The sequence below is a fragment of the Cetorhinus maximus genome, chromosome 2, assembly GCF_964194155.1.
Source record: "Cetorhinus maximus chromosome 2, sCetMax3.hap1.1, whole genome shotgun sequence".
Lineage (NCBI taxonomy): Eukaryota > Metazoa > Chordata > Chondrichthyes > Lamniformes > Cetorhinidae > Cetorhinus > Cetorhinus maximus.
In genome coordinates this window covers 99,091,894-99,112,149 of record NC_135880.1, presented here as the reverse complement: position 1 = coordinate 99,112,149, position 20,256 = coordinate 99,091,894, and the positions used below count along the sequence as shown (strand labels likewise).

General features: G+C 42.9%; 1 protein-coding gene across 6 annotated transcripts in view; it reads right to left on the bottom strand.

Annotated features, from left to right (window-relative positions):
- vps13a (vacuolar protein sorting 13 homolog A) overlaps positions 1 to 20,256 on the bottom strand; it is a 523,321-nt gene that overhangs the window by 57,458 nt on the left and 445,607 nt on the right. For all 6 annotated transcript variants that reach the window (XM_078567491.1, XM_078567508.1, XM_078567499.1 and 3 more), the window contains one exon: positions 7,779 to 7,942. In XM_078567491.1, coding sequence (XP_078423617.1) covers positions 7,779 to 7,942 — 164 coding nt within the window. The remainder of the gene's footprint in view (positions 1 to 7,778; positions 7,943 to 20,256) is intronic.

The following is a 20,256-nucleotide window of genomic DNA, read 5'->3' as shown; positions in this document are numbered from 1 at the left end:
ACATATTTCCTTTATTGAATATTACAAAGTTTACAACTCTAAACTATACTGTGTGAGAAGCAACCAAAAAAAATCAGCAACCATCTATGTAGTAGAAGATTACAGTGCAGTACTTATATACTGAACTGGTAATCCAGAAATCTGAATTAATAATTGAAAGGATGCAAGTTCAAATCCCACCATGGTAGTTTGAAATTTTGATTTCAATTTTTAAATAAATCTGCATATAAAAAGTTGGAATCAGTAAAAGGAACCCTGAGGCTATGCATTATCATAAAAACCCTACTGGTTCATAAAATCTACAATTGTTACAGTTATACACAAATATGGTTGGCTCTTAACCACCCTCTAAAATGCCCTAGCAAGCCACTCAGTTGCATAAAACCCCTACAAAAGATAATAATGTTAAAACTGGATGGACCACTTGTCATGTGACCTCGGCAAAGGCACACCTAGCCCAGTGCACTCTGCACTGCCCTATTTACTAAAAACTGGGAAATGGTACCAAAGATGGAAAAGCTGTCCCACAGTCAAGTGTCAAAGTGGTTAGCATAGAATCTTATTTTTCAGCCAATATACTCCAGGCAGGACAGTTCCAGCATAGCTGGCAGGACAGTGGTAGGTGGGGGAAGTGAAATAACTCTGGGAGTTAGCTGATGAATCAATGCTACATGTCGAACACCAGTTGGAGGAAGTATTGAGGATAACAAGTGCCCTTCATGGTGGACTTCAATATCCAAGAAAAGTTTCTTGGTAGTAACTGCCAGACTGCCAAACAGGATTTGCAGCTGATGGTGAAGGAAACAACATGAGACACCAATATACTTGTGCTAATCTTCACCAATTTACTTGTCACAGATGAGTTTGTTCATGATAATATTGTTGGAATACCCACTGCACAGTTCATGTGGGGATCAGGGGCTGGATTTTCAAGCCTCCGCCCATGGCAGAACAGAGGCAAAACACATGATGGATAGGACCGAATTCTGGGCTTCACAATGCCTATTCCCGTCACTGGCAATTTTTAGCAGTGCAGGATAAGGGTGTGGATAGCAAGCCTACAGCTGTCCCAACCTTGCTGGCTCCACTGCGTAAGCATTTCAGACCCCCCTGTAATTTTGATGGAGTTGGGCTGGCTTCTGAAGAATATGTTGTTCACACCAGCTGAGTAGTGTTGTCAACAGTGGTAGAACTTTAGTTTGGAGTTGGAGGCTTATGACAGGAGAGTTCAAAGTTTTTGCCAACTTCACATGCCATAATGAAATACTGTATGAAACGTTACATTTTTTTAATGCAGTGATTTATGATAGGGCTTTGTTCTTAAAAGATGAGTGACCATTGAATTGACCAGCATTAGGAAAGTGGAAGTCTTCTGACGCATTATGCATTGAACAATTTTGATATTCAGATCTGACTGTGTCAATGTTCTCTTTGACCTAATCTTTCTATTGAATAAGTCAGACATCTGTTTCCCTGCTTTAAAGCTTGAACAGATGGCTGAGCTCTTTCAAGGACTTCAAAGGCATTAATGTATTCAGCCCTGAAAGTTCAGTTGACACAGCTGTGAAATGGAATTTTATTATGAATGCTTGCTTGAGTTCCAAACCCCACTAATATTTCAGGCCAGCAGGAATTGTTCATACAGCCGTGAAAGTTGCTGTGTTTTTGTTTATTCTATTTAGCGGTCGTAAAATTGTCAAGATAATTTTTTTTGAAGTGGTTTCTGAATAGGGTTGTTTGTTTTGACAGTTTTATGAGCATATCAAATACCTCAAAAGTTATTATTGGACTCCGAGTTCTGTACATAATGGATTCTGGGTGAGTGGGCATGGGGGTATAGGGGCATGAAGGGGAATTGGGGAAAATGGGGATGATGGGCAGGTGAAGTGGGCCACTGGAGTTGAGGGGGGAGGGTAGGGGTGTGATGGTTGCGGGCCTCACACTCATCTACAGAACAGGGCTGATGTCCCAGTGGATTGGGGCAAGCCATTTAACATGCCTACTTCAGCATTCGCCTGCCCCTTTTCATCTTAGCGGTAGCCCTGACTCCAACCTGTCGCCACCATCCTACCATGAAAGTAGCATTAGTGGGCACTGCGCAGGAGGTGGGATCCTGATGCTTTTAAATGGCCCAAAACGCGATTCCTGGCTTCAGTCCAAGGATACTGTTCATTGTGTTACATCACCACTGTGCTAAGGGAAGATTAACACCAACAGTTCCAATTGACTATACATAGAATGGTAACAGCAAAAAGAATGCCATTCGGTATGTTGTGTCTATGCTGGCTCTCTCTAAGGGCTTTGCAGCTTGTCCCATTCCCTTGCCTTTCTCCCACAGCCCTGTAATTTTTTATCTTCAGATAGATCATGAAAGCCACGATTTAATCCACCATACACTCAGGCAAAACTCAGCAGGTCTGGATGCATCAGTGGAGAAGAAAAGAGTTGACGTTTCGAGTCCTCATGACCCTTCAGCAGAGCAGGGTCATGAGGACTCGAAACGTCAACTCTTTTCTTCTCCGCCGATGCTGCCAGACCTGCTGAGTTTTTCCAGGTAATTCTGTTTTTGTTTTGGATTTCCAGCATCCACAGTAGTTTTTTGTTTTTACACTCAGGCAGTCCATTCCTGAACCTTGTGCTGTCTCTGGTCCTTTTGACAATCATCTTCAATCGATATCCTGTGGTTCTCAATCCTTCTACCAATAGGAACAGTTTCTCTGTAATCCAATCTGTCCAGACCCCTCATGAGTCTGAGCATCTCTATCAAATCTCCTCTCATCTTTCTCTTCTCTACAGTCCCAGCAACGCCAATATATCTATCCATCCATCTGTGAGTCTCTGTGGGACATTATATACCAGAAGAGCAGAATTATATGCGACCACAATCTGTAGAGTTAAGGCCTAGCATATCTGGATGGCCAATTCTGATCTAATGAACAACGTAGAAAAAGGATAGTGGGAGCAGCATGAGGCATGTTTGAAAATTAGGTGCCATGGAAGCAACAACACAAGAATATAAGTGTGTTAAACAGAGGAAATAGCACTCTATACAGTTATGTGATTTCACAAACAATGGGTCAGGTTGAAGATCTGCATACCACAGCCATTCATAAATGGTGGTCGACAAATAAGCAACTAACCCTCAACTGACTACATTGGAGCCACAGCTAGGACCATGGGAAAAGGAAAGCTTGGAACAACTGATTTATTTAGAGTAATGTTGCTGAGCAAATGATTAGTACGCTGTGACAGGTTACTTCTTTAATTCTGATGTCAATAAGGGTAAGAAAGCAGTGTAGGAATGTTCTGGGTAGAATCATAAAAATATAGCATAGGAGGACATTCGGCCCATTGTACCTGCGCTGGATCTTAATAGAATAATGCAATTAATCCCATTTCCCTGCTGTACTCCCATAGTCTTGTAATTTTTTCCTTTCAAGTATTTATTATTCTCTTCTGAAGCCAAGATTTTCCACTCCCTTTGCAGTGGGCATCGTAACAAGCAGGAGTGGAAAATATCAGGAGATTACAAAAATCAGTTTCATGTTGTCATAAAACCAGTTTGCGATTGTCCACCCATCAATGGTGGGCCGCATTTCCCGCTGCTGCATGTTGGGAAGCTAATTTCAATACATTAGAATCTCATTGTAAGCCCTGCTAGCCAGAATCATCCCCCATACTGGATTGAGCTCACACTGGAGTGATTGCATGCCGTGTTTCACAATGGTACATAAGTGATGTGCAGTTGGTGAGCTGCACTTTACTTGGGACTTCGAGGTTTGTTTGCCTACCTTGCTTTGGGCAACACTCACAGTTATCAGCGCCAGGTTTCACAGGCAGCACCACATCACTTAGAGTGGGGCTCATGGGGATGTCTCCAACTAGCCAGACCAACCATAAGGCGGGGGTGGCTGTTCAATGGCTGCAGGACTATGGCTTGCTTGGGGAAGGGAGAGAAGGGGCCTCAGGCAAGGGAAGTGGCTGCAGGTCCAGGGCTGAACTGGGAAAGAATGGGATATCCCATAGTGTGTATGGGGGCACATGTTGATCTGTGCAACTGGCCTCAAGATGGCGAGGGCTGAGCCAGTCTCCAGAGGAGATGGGAAGGCATGTGTGAGGGAGGGAGTGAGTGGTGATGCCCCTTGAGCTGGCAGTGAGTGAGATGCCAACGAATGTGTGTTGGGCTTGTGAGTACATGAGTTTAGAGTGATGAGATATTTGATTTACCCAGGCGGCATAGTTGAGAACATTCATCCTCTTTCTGAACTGGATGGCCAATTGCTTCTGTGCAGCATTGGCACTGACCACCACTGCCACCACCTTCCAAGCCAGAGTGGTGAGATTGCTGAACCTCTTGTGGCCAAAACAGGGATAGAGGGCATTACGGCGGGACTCCAAAAGGCATTCCAGGAACGGGTTGCTGAGCTCTTCTTGGCTTTCGGGGCCATGTCTTCATTGGAGCAGTTCTGGGCTGCAAGCCCTGAACTGTGTGCGGCTGCAGTTTAGATATAGCACCCGGAGTGAAGAAATGGTAAGGTAACGGCAGGTGATTCAGAGGCTGCCCGACAGCGACACAGTATGTTTTTTGTGGCTGCATAATTAATGAGGCGGGAAGCAGACGATATGGTGCAAAAGCCCGTCCTTGCGGCTGGCGGGAAAAATATCTTTTTCATGCCTGCCACCGCACTTAGTGCGAATCTTGGAAAATTCTGGCCTGATTATTATTGTTAAATCTGTTTCCATCATCCTTGCAGGTAACACATCCTTGCAGGTAACATACTCCAGATAACAGTAGTTGATCACAGTAGTTTAGCATGTAGCAAAAAAGCTTCCTCATGCCACCTGTGGTTCTTTTGCCATTTACCTTAAACCGGTGTCCTCTAGTTACTGGCTCTTCTGATACTGGAAATAGCTTCTCCTTATTTACTCAATCAAAACCTCATGACCTAATGTAAACCCAATTTAAGAAAGGAGGGAGAGGGAGAATGGAGAACTACAGACCTGTTAGTTTGACGTCTGTAGTCGGCAAAATGTTAGAATCTATTATGAAGGATGTGATAACTAGACACTGGAAAATAATGACATGATTGAGCAGAGTCAACATGGATTTATGAAAGATAAATCATATTTGACAAACCTGTAGGGAGTTTTTTTTGAGGGTGTAATTTGTAGCACAGACAAAGGGGAACCAATGGATGTGGTGTATTTGAATTTTAAGAAGGCTTTTGAAAGGTCCCACACAGGAGGTCAGTAAACAAAATTAGTGTGCATGGGACTGGGGGTAATATACTAGTACGGAATGAGAATTGGTTAACAGACAGAAAATAGAGTAGGAATAAACTGGTCATTCTCAGGATGGCAGGCTGCTACTAGTGGGGCACTATAAGGAGCAGTGCTAGGGCCACAGCTGTTCACAATCCATATAAATAATATGGATATGGGGACAAATTGTAATATTTCCAAATTTGCTGATGACAACTAAGTGGGAATGTAAGTTGTGAGGAAGATGCAAGTAGGCTTCAAGCAGACTGAGACAGGCTAAGCGAATGGGCAAGAACATGGCAGATGGAATATAATGTGAACAAGTGTGAAGTTATCCATTTTGATAGAAAAAACAGAAAAACAGAATATTTCTTAAATGGTGAGAGGTTGGGAAGTTTATGTGTCCAAAGTAACCTGCGTGTCCTTGTTCATGAGTCGCTAAAAATTAGGATGCAGGTGCAACAATCAATAAGGAAGGCACTGGTATGTTGGCCTTCAGTTCAAGGGGATTCGAGTACAGAGGTAAAGATGTCTTGCTGCATTGTATGGAATCTTGGTGAGACCTCACCTGGAGTACTGCGTACAGTTTTGATCTCCTTATACCTGCCATAGAAAAAGTGCAAAGGAGGTTTACCAGATTAATCCCTGGGACAGCAGGATTGTCTTTTTAGGAGAGGTCGAGGAAACTGGGCCTGTATTCTTTAAGAGTTTCGAAGAATGAGAGGTGATCTCATTGAAATTTACAAAATTCTTAGAGGGCTCAACAGGGTGGATGTAGATGGGATGTTTCCCCTGGCTGGTGAGGGGACGTAATCTCAGAATAAGCGGTAGGCCATTTAAGACTGAGACGAGGAGGAATTTCTTCACTCTGAGGATGAAGAATCTATGGAATTCTCAATCCAAGAGGGCTGTGGAAGCTCAATCATTGAACTTGTTCAAGAAATCGATAGATTTCTGGAGGCGAATGACATCAAGGAATATGGAGATAGCGTGGAAAAGTGTTGTTGAGATAGATGATCAGCCATAATCTAACTGAATGGCAGAGCAGGCTTGACAGGCTAAATAGCCTACTCCTGTTCCTATGACCTCTATCAAATTTCCTCAAAACCTTTTCTGCTTCAAGGAGAACAAACCCAACTTCTTCAGTTTCTCCACATAATTGAAGTCTCTCATTCCTGGTCTCATTCTAATAGTCACTTCTGCACTCTCTTCAAGACTTTCCACTTAAAATGTGGTGCTCAGAATGGAACAAGATATGCAGTGTTTAAGTCTTGCTCACTCATCTCTCCTTTGCTTGGTAATCTACGCTGGCTCCTATTTAAGCAACACATTGATTTTAAAATTCTCATTGTTTTTAAATCCCTCCCATGTCCTCACCTCGCCCTATCACTGTAATCTCCCTTAGACCTACAATCCCACTATTTGTGTATTATGCCAATTCTGGCCTCTTGAGCATTCCTGAATTTTATCATTCCATTATTGGCAGCTGTATCTTCAGTTGCATAGGCTCTCCACTCTGGAATTCCCTTCCCTAAATTTCTCCACTTCAAACTCTCTTTCCTCCTTCAAGGTGTTCCTTTGGAAATCTCACCTCCACAAAGCTAATGAAGCTAGATAAATTTCAAATTTCAAAATGGAGATCGGTAGGCTTATTGTAGCCAAGGATATAAAGATTATGGAACCAAGGTAGGTAGATGGGATTACAATATGATTATCCAGGATCTAACTGAACGATGGAATAGATTTGAAGAGCTGAATGCCTATTCTTGTCTCTACGAATAAGGTTGCAGAGTAACGTGCAACTTGTCTGCTTTCAGCTTTTGTAGATTTGCCAGAAAGGTACCTGAATTCCAAGGCTTTGTCCTTTATGCCTTTGGTTAACAAAAATCTCCAATTTAATTGAGCATTTAACTTAGAATCAGCTGCCACCAGCAGAAGAGTGTTCCAAACTTCTACCACCTTGAAGCCTGTTCCACTATTTGATGAAATCATAGCTGACCTGTGACTTAACTGCATATACCTGCCTTTTAACTTAGAATGAGGAAGGATTACAAAACTAGGGTCACACTCGCTGCAATGTATAAGGTTAAGGGGCATTTTAATTCATCTTTTCAAAATATTAAGGGGAACTGATAGTTTCTCTGTTTCTATCCTATTTCCAATATTTGTGGAGTTAAGGACATGGGGACAAGTCTAAAAGTTAGAGCTAGGCCTTTCGGGGGTGAAATTAGAAAACACTTCCACAGACAAAAGGTGGTAGAAGTTTGGAACACTCTTCTGCTGGTGGCAGCTGATTCTAAGTTAAATGCTCAATTAAATTGGAGATTTTTGTTAACCAAAGGCATAAAGGACAAAGGCAGGTATATGCAGTTAGGTCACAGGTCAGCTATGATTTCATCAAATAGTGGAACAGGCTTCAAGGGGCTAAAAATGCCCTACTCCTGTTGCTTTATACTTATGTTTCTATATCATGCACTGTGTTGTGGGGGGTGAGGAAGTAATTTAGCAAATCTTACCGACACTAAGCCTTTTCCTCCACGTGCAATGCCTTCCTTAATCCCACTTGGTTGTTTGTTCATGGCTTCCCTACGTCTCTGCTGGTACTCTTCGTCCATCGTTATAGCGGCTACACCTTTTGCCATTGCACCGGTTATTCTAGAAGCAGCGCCTGCAATACCACCTGCAGGAACAGTTTAGAATTAGTAACATTATGACTGATAACAGTTCTGCAATTTATTCATTTATAATTATTACATTTCTTCAACATTCTTGACTTTATCTATGTGGAAAGAATCAATGCACAAGGTTTGTAAACACTGCAAATTTAAGGAATCATAAAAGTTTTCAAAAATAATAAACCAGTCACTAAATTGATGGAAAAAAAATCCACCTGTTCTTTATAAACTAAATGGGTTTGTCATAGATTCTCCCCAATTTATTTTACCTTCCAAGAATTTACACAGTACAGTGTGCAAATGAAAGCAAAGTGCTTGAATCTGAAATAAAAACAGAAAGTGCTGGAAAAACTCAGCAGGTCTGCCAGAAGCTGTGAAGGGAGAAACAGAGTAAATGTTTCAAGTTCAATATGGCTATTCATTGGAACTGTTTTTCTTGTGCTGGGAAGGGGTCGGAGAGAAGGGAAAGGGAAGGGGAAGATGGATCCGGATGAGCGTTGCTACCAATAAGGTGTTGGAGGCTGCATTCCTTAACACCTGAAAGGAAGAGAAAAAGTTTTTTTGTTAAGGCATTGTAAGCGATGAAGAATGAAATGAAAGTGGGGTCAAGGACAGCTCTGAGATAGGGTGAGTTGATGCTGCTGGACAGAGAGGTTGAGCGTGTGCACATGGCACTCAGTGTGGAACTCAGGATGTTGCAAGAACAGCAGTCTGAGGAATTTTGTATGTCTCGGAGATAGCTGTAATCTTGGGTGGATTCGAAAATGAAGGATAAAACTTCAGTTGGAATCCATATGGGGTAAGTTGTAGCTGGAGACAGTCTCTGAGGAAGGAGATTGGGCTGTGAAAGTGAGTTTTGGTAAACCTTTAATCAAAACCAGGAGGGAAATGGAAAGTAATGAAAGCAATGCAAAACAGCGAACAAGGTGAAAGAGAAGAGCAGAACTTCAAGGTAGGCATTCCTGGAAGAAAGATGGCAGTGAATTAAATATAAAAATGAAAGCAAAATACTGCAGATGCTGGAGATCTGATATAAAACCAGAAGTACTGGAAAATCTCAGGAGGTCTGGCAGCACCTGTGGAGAGAGAAACAGAGTTAACGTTTTGAGTCCAATATGGCTCTTCTTCAGAACTCAAAAAATATTTTTTCCAGTTCTTCTGCAAACTTATGGCAGAAAATTATAAGAAACGCCAAGGAAATTCACCCATTAGTGTTCTATTAAGAACTGATAACTTGAGTTCACATATATCTTGATAGTCTTCACTCTTCAATTTACTGTGAAGAAAAATTTAAAACCCTAACCCAACACTATCACTGAAACCTCCTAGAATTCAGTGGAAGACTTGAGTGGTGGTGAAGAAAAAGCATATGAATGTATGAACTATGTGCATGCATAATAATATGTAAAACTTTACTACAGATGCAGATATTTGTTGCATATTTGTCCACACTCGTTGTGAAGTGTTTATTTGCTGCTCTGTAGGGAACAAATAGCAGTCTGATTATCTTATATTTAGAAGTATGCCCTTACTGCACAATATCTAACTACACAATTGTGCAATGTGGATGTAATAATGGTATTTCACTGTGATTTGAACCAGATATGATGGCCTGAATCTTTCAAGCAGTGTCAGTGATGAGCGAATTGGTGCTGCGCTCAAAGATTCTCCTGACCTGATACTGCTGCGCATTTCTTCTGGGATCTTCCAATCCTGGCTGTCAGAGGGAGCATATGTTTAAGGTTGCATGGAGTGCCAATCAAGAGGGCTGCTTTGTCTTGGATGGCATTGAACTTCTTGGGTATTTTTGGAGTTGCACTCATCCAAGCAAGTGGAGAGTCACACTCATGATTTGTGCCTTGTAGATGGTAGACAGGCTTTGGGGAATCAGGAAGTGAGTTACTTGAAGCAAAATTCCCAGTTTGTGACCTGTTCTTGTAGCCACAGTATTAATATGGCTGGTCCAGTTCAGTTTCAGATCAATGGTAACCCCAGGATGTTGATTGTGGAGAATGTTGATATTTGTTTCCTTTGGACATCTGGCATGCTTTTCTCTTCCCCTAATGTAAATATTAACACAAAGTAATCACTCAACACATCCACCTTTATTTTATTTTCATTGACAATATTACTGTTACCAGTTTTCAAGTGGCCCACATTGGTCCTGACCACCTTTTTCTGTCCTACAAGAAAAAGACATTGGGCCAAATCTTCCGGTGTCTGGATTGTTAGAGACTGAACATATGACTGAAGAAATGCATCAGGACCCTGTGGAAGTCTTGACACACAGACCTAAGTGGGAATTGCCTGGGAAATTTAAACTTCCAATGGACAATTCTATTTCTCCCTGGGACCCTACGCGAATGCCTCCAACTCTGAGCTAGTGCATGAGACTTCGGACAGTTCCATGGCAGTTACCTGGATAGTTGCCCAAGAGATATAATGGCCTGAATCTTCCGAGCAGCAACGAGAGGATTGCTGCTCAAAGATTCTCCTGGCCCGATGCTGCTGTACATTTCTTCCGGGACCTTCCAATCCTGGCTGTCAAAGAAATGCACATGTCTTTTTCATGTAGGACAGAAAAAGGTGGTCAGGACCAATGTGGGCCACTCAAACTGGTAACAGTAATATTGTCAATGAAAATAAAGTAATGGTAGATGTGTCGAGTAATTACTTTGTGTTAGTATTTACATTAGGGGAAGAGGGTAGCATGCCGGACATCCAAAGGAAACAAATATCAACATTCTCCACAATCCACATCCTGGGGGTTACCATTGACCCGAAGCTGAACTGGACCAGCCATATAAATACTGTGACTACAAGAACAGGTCACAGACTGGGAATTTCATGTTGAGTAGCTCACTTCCTGATTCCCAAAAGCCTGTCTACCATCTACAAGGCATAAATCATGAGTGTGACTCTCCATTTGCTTAGATGAGTGCAGCTTCAAAAATACTCAAGGAAATAAAGCAGCCCCCTTTATTGCAACCTTAAACTTTCACTCCCTCGACTACTGACACACAGTGGCAGCAGTGTGAATCATACAAAAATCACTGCAGCAACTCGCCAAGGGTCCTTCAACAGCAACTTCCAAATCTGTACCCTTCTATCACCTGGGAGAAAAGGGCAGCAAACGCATGGGAACACTGTTATCTGAAAATTCCTCTTCAAGTCACACACCAACCTGACATGAAACTATTTCCACATTCCATCACCATTGCTGGACCAAAACCTGGAATTCCCTTCCTAGCAACAATGTGGGTGAACCTGCACCACATGGATTGCAGTGGTTCAAGAAGGCAGCTCACCACCACCTTCTGAAGGATAATTAGGGATGGGCAATAAAAGCTGGCCTTGCCAGAAATGCTCCCATCTCAAGAATGAATATTAAAAAATCATCAATATTAACATAAGCTAAATAACAGCAATGAAGAAAATAATGGAACTAAAGAGTGACAAATCCACAGGGCTGATTGGTTTCCATCCTAGGATTTTAAATGAAGTCGGTGAAAACATTGCACAGGTGCTAACTATATCTTTCAAAGTTTTTTAAATTCAGGGACCATTCCTGTGGATTGGACAATTGCATATCACTCAGCAATTTGAGCAAGGTGAGAGGAAAATCAGGAAGTTATAGCAGTTAGCCTAACATCCATCGTCAGAAAATTAGTTCATCATTAAAGGAAAAGGAGCGTCTCAACGCCTTAATTTTCAGCTGATCAGAGACAGCCAGAATGGATTTGTCAAGGCAAAAACAGAAAATGCTGGAAAAACTCAGCAAGTCTAGCAGCATCTGTGGAGAGAGAAACAGAGTTAACGTTTCGAGTCCATATGACCCTTGATGGATGAGTACGCTAATTGGGATGACATGATAGGGTATCCCTCCAGATAGGTTGAGACCTCAACTATTCACTGTTTTTAATTAAGAACTTAGATAATGAGATAGAGAGCTACATATCCAAGTCTTCAATGATACAATGATAGGCAGCATTGTAAGACAGAGCAAAGCAATTCTACAAACAATGGATCAGATCAAAGCTTGGCAGTCCTGCCACATCCAGTTATGAATGGTGGTGGACAATTAAACAACTAACTGGAAGAGAAGGCGCCACAAACATCCACATCCTCAATGATAGGGGAGACCAGCAGGTGAGTGCAAAAGATAAGGCTGAAGCATTTGTAATCATCTTCAGCCTGAAGTGCTGATTGGATGATCCATCTTGTCCTTCTCCTGAAATCCCAAGCATCACAGGTGCCAGTCTTCAACCAATTTGATTCACTCCATGTGATATCAAGAAATAGCTGAAGGCACTGGAGACAACAAAGGCTATGGGCCGTGACAACATTCTAGTACTGACTTGTGCTCCAGAAGTAGCCACACCCCACAACACTGGCATCTACCCGACAACATGGAAAATTGCACAAGCATGCCCTACCACAAAAAGCAAGACAAATCCAACCTGGCCAATGATCACTCCATTAATCTACTCTCAATCAAAGTGATGGAAGGTGTCGTCAACAGTGCTATCAAACAGAACTTGCACAGCAATAACCTGTTCACCGATCCTCAATTTAGGTTTCGCCAGGAACACTGAGCTCCTGACCTCATAGTAGCCTTGGTCCAAACATGGACAAAGGAACTGAATTCAAGAGGTGAGGTGAGAGTGACTGCCCTTGACAATGCAGAATTTGAGCAAGTGTGGAAGCAAGGAGCCTAGCAAAATTGAAGTCAATGGGAATCAGGGAGAAAATTCTGCACGGGTCGGAGTTATATCTAGCACAAAGCAAGGGGCCAATCATCTCAGTCCCAGGACATCACTGCAGGAGTTCCTCAGGGTAGTGCCTTCAGCCCAACCATTGTCAATTGCTTCATCAATGACCTTCCCTCCATCATAAGATCAGAAATGGGATGTTTACTCATGATTGCTCAATGTTCAGCACCATGCAGCTCCTCAGATATTGAAGTGCTGCATGTGCATATGCAGCAAGACCTGGACAACTTTCAGACTTGGGCTGATAATGACAAGCAACATTTGTGCTACACAAGTGTCAGCCAATGACTATGTTCAACAAGAGAGAATCTAATCATCTTCCCTCGACATTCATTGGCATTACCATCGCAGAATCGCCCACTATCAACATCCTGGGGGTTACCAGTGACCAGAAACTGAACCAGCTATAAAAATACTGTGGCTACGAGAGCAGGCCAGAGGCTGGGAATATACAGTGAGTAATTTACCACCTAACTCCCCAAAGCCTGTCCACCATCTACAAGACACAGGTGAGGAGTGTGATGGAATCCTCTCCACTTGCCTAGGTGAGTGCAGCTCCAACAACACTCAAGAAGCTCAACGCTGTCCTAGAGAAAGCAGCATGCTTGATTGGCATCTCATTCAGCAATATAAGTATTCACTCCCTTCACCACTGATGAAGCACATGTGTACCATGTACGAAATGCAATGCAGCAACTTGTCAAGCCTCCTTTGACAGCACCTTCCAAACTCACAGCCTCTACAAGGGCAGCAGATGCATGGAAACACCATCACCCTCCAGTTCCCCTCCAAGTCACACAATATTCCGACTTGGAACTATATCGTCAAGCTTGACCTGGAGATCCTTCTGCACGAGGTCGAGGCCCACCCCAGGAAGCCTCCCAGCTAAGGCAACCTGGGTCAAGATCACCAGAGGTGATCAATGCCTTGGTACAGCACCAGAGAACCTGGATCCAATGGGTAAGTGCATTAGTGACCTTCTGCACAACAGTACGGTGAGTAAGATGCTCCTCCAACACATGCAGCTTGGCCTCAATGCATGTAGCATAGCTGGCCTTGTGTGTACATAGTATGCATGATGCTCTGCAGTGCATAAGGAGCAAATATCCATGGTCAAGAGGAAACAATTTAGAGGAAACTGGTGGAGGGACATGTGAGACACCTTGGAGGAATCTCCAAGTACTGTGCCCTGGTGAGCCTCCATTTTACTGTTTCCATTTTTGCCTTTCAGGAGGAGAAGGCCCACAACCTATGGGAGATGGCGAGGACTAGATGTGGGCCCCAAACCTGAAACCTTAAGCTTGTGGAGGAGAGGGCAATGGCCATCACAAGAATGACTGACAGTGATGGGCAGTGCGTGACGGCAAGTCTCCTCTCCCAGGTGCACATGGCAGTGGGCGTCATAAAGGCGCACAGCTGGGTGTATTTACTGCCAGGGGATGGAGGAAGACAGATGGTAATACCTGGTGATGATAGGATGGCTACTAAAGGGGATACCTCACCCCAAGTTAGGAAGGTGTGCAGGCTGCGAGGTGTTGACTGGTGTCAGCACCAGATGTCAGGGATGGCTGGAGAAGAAAGTCAATGGGAGGAGGAGGGGAATGATGAGCAAGATCTCAATTCATTCAGTCTTAGGTTTCTCTCACAGGTCCATCAGCTGCATTCCTACTCCCACCCCAACACCGCACCCCCCCACCCCCACCCCCCCACCACCCCCCCACCCCCTCCTTGCTTGTGCAGAGTTCAGCCTGAAAAGGAGGGGGCAGTGGCAGGGTTGCCCCACAGCCAAGTGAAGTAGAGCCTCCAGAATCCCCCTTTGGGACTGAGTATTTGGACCTGCAGTAGTAGATAAGTACTCATCCAGCTGAGTTTCCTGAGGGATTGAGAGACCATACAATCCAGAGATGATTACCTTTGATATTCCGCATTTTAATTTGGTCCCTAACTCTTCAAATTCTCTTAGGTAGAACTAGGAGTGATGTTCTGCTAAGTCGTTGGTTCACATGTGGACAATAATGTGGATCCTCCCCCATCGCCCATTCCAAGTTGCTCTCCAGCCCCGAGGAGACGTCCTTAAACTTCACACCAGGCAGACACCACCACCTTTGGAGCTCCTGGTTGCTGCTGTAGAGAATCTATCCCCCTATCACATTCTTCTTTGCTCCCCCAACCTTAATGACATCCTATACCATGGTCAGTCTGCTCATCCACCTTGCAGTTCTTCTCCTCGTGCTGAAAGGTAACCAGCACCTTGTATCTGTTGGACAAAGTCAGGGGCTGAGGCTCATCCCTTGCTACATGCTGATTCCCCATATCTGCCTGACTCAGTCACACACTCCTATCCCAGTCCATTGACTAGCTCTATTCTACCTAACCTAAGGGGTGTGACTGCATCCTGGAACAAAGTATCCAGGTAAATCTCCCCCTTCCGCATGCCCCACAATGTCCATGACTCAGACTCCAGCTCAGTAACATTAAGCCAAAGTTGAGCAAGTTGCATATACGGTTGTCCAGGACTGCAGCGCATTTCACCGACTCCCAAAGCTGCAGTCATGGCACACCACCAGCCATGCCATTTCTGTCCAACCTTATTTATCTAATTGGTGAATTAGTTCATCATTTACACAGCTAAAGTAACAGAAAGTTGCACCCTCCCACCTTAGAGACAAAGGAAGAAAACTCACCAACTACTGGAGACTGAAAACAAAGTAGAAAAAAAAGCACTTCTTTTCCCCTCTGCACCGAATTCCCATGTGAGCCAAATTCCCAGCTACACATGTCTACGTGTTATTCCAGCATATTCTCCTCTCCGTGCATCCCCTTATACCATACAGGACTACCTTAAGTATGACAGATTGGTGGCTAGTAGGGATGCCAGCTGAGCTCCAGCATCACAGCCCATCCCCAGCATCACAGCCCATCCAGCCATTGAGACACCACCAGAAAGGCTCAGATTTCAGAAGAAGGTGGTGAGACTTCCATGCTCATGGAGGGAATTTACCATCCTCTGGTTCCCAGGCCCCTTAGCTAGATGTTCCATCTGCTAGTTGGGCCCAAGTGAGGGCAGCTGCCCCTGCAGAGTGATGCAGGTAGCGCAGTGACCCAACGGGACCCTGCACAAATGAAGCTGACCGCCACGACACTCACTGCCATACAGACAGGAACTTGAGCAGTCTGTCCCCACCTCCTCCAATGCAACAAGGGGAGCACTATATAATAGTGCATGACATAATGAAGTGTTGATGAAATCTCTGATATGGTTCCTGTAAAGAGGGAAAAGCTGAAAACTGGGACAGTTGAACTATTTTGATCAAATTATCAGGACACCGGGACACTTAATGAAAAACCAGGACATCTCACCGCCAAAGCATTCTACGCCTCCTTCTTGTAGGCATTCAGCATCCTGGTACCTCCCTGCTTTGGACTCATATATGCTGCGAGCAAGGCATTTGAAGCTGCTGCTGCTGCTCCACCTGTGCTTTATGGGATGGGGCTGCTGCCATTCCAGGTTGCAGATTTTAAAAGTGCTTTTCTTAATACTCAGGAGGCTGAGCTTGAAGGTACAGGACTCCTTCCCAGTGTTCAAATGTGCTGGATGTGGCTTTAAAGGGAATCCTCCTTCCACTTTCCCCTCCCTGCCAGAATCTCAACTTGCTTGCCTGCAGTGTTTGGCGGTTTAAAAGTTGCAGAGAAAAACAAAGGAAAGTTGCTACACTTTACTCATGACATCTTCCTGGTCTGGCAAATGTCTTCCTGACTCAACAGAAGAAACTACATTTATTCATTATGCAAAAAGCCTGGGGACCCAACGAAAATGGCGGGCAGTGAAGAAAAGAGATTTTATCCCCATCTTATACTGTGGAACCCGACATCAGCGGGGGAAGATATGCATTTCACACAACAGGCATCCCCAAACTGTCAAAAAGGCATATAAATACAACGTGGGTTCGGGAAGTGGGGAAAACTGGATATCCTCCAAAGAAAATCAAAGTGTGACCATTCGTGCATCAAAATGCGCCTCTGCACTCAGATGAAAATTCAGCCCTACAACTTGGGCACATAGCTCAAAACTTAAAGTCAGGATGTTCAGAAATGAAGTTAGTAAACACTTCTACATTCAAAGGATGGTATATATTTGGAACTCTTCTGCAAATATCAGTTGATTCTAGGTCAATTTTTAATTTTAAATCTAAGATGGACAGATTTTAGTTAGCCAGAGATATAAAGAATATGCGGAAAAGACCGGTATATGCAGCTGGGTTACAACTCAGCTAAAATCTCATTGAATGGTGGAATAGATTTAAGGGGCTCCGTGGCCTATTCAAGTTCCTACATTCTTAACTCTTTGCATCTTTTTAATATCCTTGAAGGCGGAGCAAGAAAATAACCAGTAAGACGGTACCAGGTACTATTAAAACAACCACTACAGCAGCAACGACAATAATAGTCATTCATATAGCACCTTTATCTAGAAAAAATGTCACAATATGATGATTAATTATTAAGATGTTTTATTTCCTACTAAACGAACAGATGGAGTAAGAGTTATGTTCAGATTTAATTCAAATCAGTGCAATTGTAATAGCAACGCGATACTGAACATGCTGCACATCTAGCAACTTGATACAATTGAGAAACTTTCTAAACCACAGAAGGCAGTTAAGACTCAACCACATTAGTCAGGGCATGGAGTCACACCATATTAGGTCAGAAAGGATAAGGATGACACTTTCCTTGCTTGAGTGACATTAGTGAACCAACTTGTTTTTTAAAACAGCAATCCAATAATGTCATGGCCAGTTTCACAAGTGCTGTTTTTTTATTTCCAGATTTTCTTTCAACCAAATTTTGCCATGGTGGCATTTGAACACCCTGTCTGGATTATTAATCAAGGTTTTTTGATCACAATCCTTATCATTTAAGGCAGGTACACTGGTGTCAACACCATTTTCCTGCTATATGTGGTGGCCACTGTAAGCAAAAACTGTTTAAATGCACAGAAGGAATTTTAGTTCTCTGTCTTTCCATTCCCACTCTACAATGGTACATCACAGTATGAGGTAAAATCCCGATACACCATGACCACACACGTGAATGTTCACGTCAGGCACCTGAGCCCACCCGAGAACTATGAGCATCAAGGTACAGAGGGTAGATTCACCAAGGCCCTAAAACTCACTGAGCCGCAGTTACTTTTAGGCTAAAATTTTACTACAAACATGGTTCTGCTAAAGACAGCTTATCCTTGTAAGGAGCATTGCTTCAATCTGGATAAGGATCTGAACATCAAGATGGAGGCTACACATTCCAGGACAAGCTATCACTGCTGGAGGAATGGTGTGAGCTGAGAAAGGAGAAGCTCTCTACTCTTAGCAGGAGTCCAGGCTGCCACTACTGTCAGCGATACATGCATAGATTAATGCCCTAGAACCTCTTAAGAGGCAGCCAGACTGTGATGTGGCAGATGAAAGATCTCCATAGCTAGATGAGTTAAATAAACCAAGTGCTTGGCCTCATTTTAAAAATCTTGTTAAGTTTAATTTAAGAATGAGTTTTGAACTTCTAAAAATAGTCTGTGTTTAACATATTTTAGAATTTTTTCTAAAAAAGGTGTGAAACTTGGGTGTGCAAGGAACGCAGTAAGTTAGCATGCAGGTGCAGTAAGCAATTAGGAAGGCAAATCAGATATTGGCCTTTATTGCAGGGGGATTGGAGTACAAGAATAAAGAAGTCTTGCTACAATTGTAGAGGGTTTTGGTGAGACCACATTTGTGTGCAGTTTTGGTCTCCAGATTAAAGGGAGGATATACTTGCATTGGAGGCTGTACAGTGAAGGTTCACTAAATTGATCCCTGGGATGAGGGGTTTTCCTATGATGAGAGGCTGATTAAATTGGGCTTATATTCCCTGAAATTTTGAAGGTGATCTTATTGAAACCTGCGAAATTCTGAAGGGGCTTGATAGGGATGATGCTGATAGATTGCTTCCGCTGATCCCGGAGTCTAAAACAGAGGTACAGGCACAGGATAAGTGGCCAACCATTTAGCATTGAGATGAGGAGAAATTACTTCACTCAAGGACTTGTGAATCTTTGGAACTAGAGAACCCATCATTGAATATGTGTAAGATTTTCGGTCTCTCTGCGAATTAAGGGATATGGGGATCGGGCGGGAAAATGGAGCTGTAGCTGAAGATCAACCATGATATTGAACGGCGGAGTAGGCTCAACAGGCCATATGGTCTACTCCCGCTCCTATTTCTTGTGTTCTTGATATGATTTTTATTACACTATTGTAATTGACAAAAACGGTAATAGCGAATGGTTTACACCATTTGCCCATTTGGTGGCTGCCTGGGAAAAGTGGGACCAGGTAAAAAGAGGTGGGAACCATGTTTCTCCAGTAGTACAATCACAATGTTACCATCACTACCGTCTCAAGGGCAATTAGCGATAAGCAACAAACGCAAGCCTTCTCAATGACCTCTATGACCCAAGAATTATAGAAATGCACTTGCTATCCCTCATCTGTTGGAGCTGTTCAAAATTGAGGGTTGTTGATAAGATAAATTAGTAAAACTGGTCAATGAGTCAGTAACTAAAGAACACCAAAAGAACAAAAAGATTATCTTACTTGACTTGCATTACAGAGGTGACTGCACTTCAAAAGCAGTTCATTGGTTGTAAAACACTTTGTGCCACCCTGAGGTAATGAAGGGCTCTAATCAAATGCAAGCTTTTCTTTAATAAAAAACTCCAAACTGCCTTCTTACTTGCAGGCTCAACTTGAGCCTAATCAAAGATTGCCCTTGTAGTTTTTATTTTCAAAACAGAAATAAGGGAAAGACAGCCAGATTGTTTTACAAGTGCACAGAAACAGAAACTCCCAAGTACATTGGTGCAAAGTGCTCATTGATAACTGAGAAATGCTAATGAATTGTTTATTTACAAAACAACAAAATTCACCCCTCGAGCATTTTAACTAGTGTTTCTTCAGTGCTATTTGTTCTAAACTTTGGTCTATACAATTTTCCTCAAAAATACAAAATATAGAAATAATTATTTTCTTCTCAGATTTTTACTGGGGGGCGGTGGGGGCGGAATTTAAAAAAACCCAAAATCTGACCATTCTTTAGTCCTGTTCCACAATTTAGAATCACCTCTTGTGTGTCCTCACTTCTTTTGCCCCAGCATTGGTGGCCGTGCCATTAGCTGCCTAGGCTTCAAGCTCTGGAATTTGCTCCCTAAATCCCTCTTTCTTCTTTTAATACCCTCCTTACATCATAGCTCTTCGACCAAGTTTTAATTACCCTTCTAATAACTCCTTCTTTGGCCTGTTTCAATTTTTTTCCTGATTACACTTCTATGAAGCGTCTCCGGACATTTTTCTTCCACTAAGCTACGGTATAATTGCAATTTATTGTATATAATTTTGTAGTCCAGGAGGTTGCCATTCAGTGCTCTGATGAAGCTATCCATCTAGTTCTATTTCCCTACCCTGTTCCTATAATCTTCACATTTTATTTTTCAAATATTTAACCATTTCTCT